The 3,599-nt window shown below is 40.6% G+C and overlaps 1 protein-coding gene across 6 annotated transcripts in view; it reads right to left on the bottom strand.

The window, feature by feature from the left end:
* The window catches only part of Usp25 (ubiquitin specific peptidase 25), a gene marked incomplete at its 5' end in the record, with an annotated part of 142,840 nt that overhangs the window by 104,004 nt on the left and 35,237 nt on the right, over positions 1–3,599 (bottom strand). For all 6 annotated transcript variants that reach the window (XM_005375571.2, XM_005375573.2, XM_005375575.2 and 3 more), the window contains 1 exon segment: positions 1,534–1,611. In XM_005375571.2, coding sequence (XP_005375628.1) covers positions 1,534–1,611 — 78 coding nt within the window.

Raw genomic sequence — 3,599 nt, 5'->3', positions numbered from 1 at the left:
CTATAATAAGTAAATAAAGTAACTATTGCATATAATAAGAAATAAATTTAGTAAGAATTTCACAACTTGAAAGTCATTTACTTTGTAGGGCTAAAAATAAATTCCCAAACTGACAGCATTGAAATTAATCAGGGACATTGTGGTTCCCAACAGTGAACAACTTCTCTAGACATTATTAAGCGAAACAACTCATTATTACACATGATACAAATTTATAATGATTAACAATTAAGGTTTAAGTATAGTGTTTTCCCCCAAGCACAAATGAAACTAAAGTTTGGGAAAAAAAACAAAAAAAAACAATGCTCTCACACAACTTAAATCAAAGGAAATGTGGACAATTTAATTTGATCTATACTTCTCAAGTTTAAAAAAAAAAAAAAGTGAATTCTCCCAATTTACCCCGGCAAAGTGATGGACTACAGCCTTATATTCTGTGATATACTGGGAAAGGCACTTTCTGAAAATAGACACAGAATGAAAGGCTGGCAATTATCAAAATGTCATCATTATAAAAGTTGGGCTGCAATACTTCTGTTTCCTCTCCAGTGGCTTCATAACTACTGCACTAATGCCCTAGACAGTACCGCTTTATCATCTTCCTTACGGGAAGTAAGGTAACACAAAACTCCCAGTAATAGGAGACAGTTGGCGCAGCACATGGGAGCAGGCTGTTGAGGCTTCTATTCCAAGTTCCAGTACACGATGGCTGTGTGATCTTGGGAGAATTAACCTCTCTTTCCCCAGTTTCAAGAAGGGGTTAAAAAGATGAAGTATTTCTACAAAGAACCTTTGGTTCAGAATCAGGAATTACATAACAAACTTTGTCTCATTGATTAAGTTCCAAAAGATTGAAACTACATATAAGACTATAATGACAAAACTGCTATAGTGCTTTTAGCCCTTAATAGCAATATACAAACAGGTTTATAATGTAGGTCTGTTGAACATCTTGCATTCATTTGATTTTTTTCATTGTGAATTACCCATGTCATCTGACTCATCTTGGCAAGTGTGTGGAAACGCAAGAGTATCTAAAATGCAAGTGTACTTTTATTTATTACACATACCACTAAGTTTTGAAGTTGAATATTCTTAAGGGGTAATTAGTTGTGTGGAAATAAATTTTTAGTTCTTCTTTTTGGAAGGAAAAACTGTAAGTTTCTGACCTTGTAGTTTTTCTACATTTCCCTTCCCCTCCACCTCCTTCTCTAACCACTACACCTTTAACTGCTTGTTAAAACCTAAAATCATGGCTTCTGAGTCAAAGCATCCATTAGCACTAAGATTCACATTCCATGCTTTTCCAAGGAAAGTATGTCATAGAGAAAGATGTATTTTCCTAGGTATCACGGAACATTGCATGGCATGCTTCAAATTATAGCGTATTAAAAGGTTCTCAATTGATGGAAGTCCATTCATCTCTGCCTACTACTATATGATACAACTAAAAAAAAAAACCTCTCAACTTTCAAATACAGTAAACACAGATGAGGGTACACCACAAACCATGTCATAAAACAAAGGCCATACCTTCAAGGCTTGCTGAAGTATCTGGGTGTCATTGATCCCGGTAATTTCTCTCAGTTGATTCAAAAATGTCTGCTGGTGCTAGAGGGAGGGGAAAAAGCAAATCATTATACTATGAACTTTAAGTATACAAGAAAAAATAAATACTTTTAAGTACAAAGCAGAATGAGATACTGAACAAATTTCATTCTTTAGAAAAATTGAACCCTGAGATAGACAGCCCTTACTCCATTCTCATGCTTCTAAAGCTGAAATTCGAGATGAGTCCCTGTAAGTTCCACAAAAAGCAGCATTTCCTTCCAACAGAGACCTCAGCCAGTAGACTAATCCGGCCCAGGACTACAGAGCTGGCTACTGCTGCTTCACAGGACTTTTTCTGGCTTTTTAAAGACTGTTTACAGGTGAAATGCTACACATCCCCCAGCACCTCTCTGAACAGTGCTTCACGGGGTATTCTGAAGAGAAGTCCCCTGACCTGCAGCAGACAGTGACACAGATGCAAGTGAGGCAGAGCAGGGGCACCCAGCACAGAAGGCAGAGGAAAGCAGCGCAGGCCCCAGGTACAGCAGAAACTCACCAACAGGGTCTCACTGTATAGTCCAGACTGGTCTTGAACTTGAAGCAATCCTCCTGCCCAAGTCTCCAGGTGCTGGGATTACAATGTGCACCATCTTGCTCAGCAAGGTGCAGAAGCACCAAGGTAACAGAGTGGTAAGCAGCAGAGAAAGAGCCTCTCTGAGAGTTGCTGTCCAGATGCTCGAATATAGCAACATGAGGAAGACAAGGAGAGAAGTGGGTCCCATGGACCCAGGAAGGATCTTAAGTGCAAATTAAAGCGCACAGAGAGCATAAAGAGAGAAACTTCAACAAAGAAGAAGGAGGTAGCCAGAGGTGCCTTCTCCCTGAGACAGGACTCACTGCTCAAAGAGTGGTTCAAACCTGCAGATACAGGGTAACTGTTGGCAACCCTAGAGGCCTTCAGAAAGATGCAGCTGTGGAGTGGGTGTGGCGGACGTGAAGGATTGCACTAACTGGCAGTGAGTGCCGAGGGCTCAGTAGTCTCCCAAGAGAAAGCAAGTGGCCAGAAGCCACCTTGGAGAAAAGCCAGCTGAGCGGAGAACTCAGAGCAGCTACTGGCTCCATCTAGCGGTTCCAGCTGGGCTCAGATGTGGGGAAGGTGTGCTGATGGATACAGGGTAAATGAGTCTGGCCTCAGGCAGAAGGTGCAGGCTTGCTGAGATTATCTACTACCCTACCAAAAAGCTACTGCTGGCTTGCTGGAATAAATCATCATGAATCAGGACTCTGTATGCACAGGTCGGCTACCAGTGACAGCAGAGACAAACCTGGAAGCGGACTTCTTTTTTCCCCGCACTCTCACTTTTGTTTGCTTTTCTGTTTATCTCATGTTTTTTTCTCCTTACCCCTTCATTGTTTCAATATGAGTGTGAATGTGATTTCTAGCCTCTTTGTGGTTGTTGTTCTATTCTGTTCTTCTTTTTATCTCTTCCTTCTCTTTTTCCCTTCACTCTTCTGCACCAGTTTCCCAAAGTTTGCCCTCCTTCATCCGCCAACCTTACTTCAAATCTTCTCCTCTTCTTCTACTTCCTATTTTTTTCCTAACCCCTTTTAAATTTTAATCACTGAGGGTTAAGGACTTACATACCACATATAATTTCAGGTTTGTTTTAGATTTTGCTATATAACCACAAATCTAGTTCATACACTTAAAGATGACAAATTAATGATTACCTCAGTTTGTAATTTTCTACGCTGCGTTTCATGCTATTATTACTGCTGATAGTACCACTTCAGCCAAAAGTGACAAAACTGTTCTAAACAGTTATTCCTCCTGATATTCCAAGACTGAGACTAAGGGTTATAGAAAATACTGTGATACAGGGCCAAAGAACCAGGGGCTGGGCCAACCAGGCAGCAACTTCTCATCCCCAACAAACTGAGGAGGTAGGATCTTGCAACAGAGTCAAAACCCAGATCCAGCTATACCTCGAAGATACCTTGGAGAGGTAGTCATTTCCTAAGGGTTCTAAATACTAGCAATAAAGCAA

The sequence above is a fragment of the Chinchilla lanigera genome, unplaced genomic scaffold (assembly GCF_000276665.1).
Source record: "Chinchilla lanigera isolate Chin_1 unplaced genomic scaffold, ChiLan1.0 scaffold00006, whole genome shotgun sequence".
NCBI classification, from domain to species: domain Eukaryota; kingdom Metazoa; phylum Chordata; class Mammalia; order Rodentia; family Chinchillidae; genus Chinchilla; species Chinchilla lanigera.
This window is presented reverse-complemented; position numbering and strand designations above follow the sequence as displayed.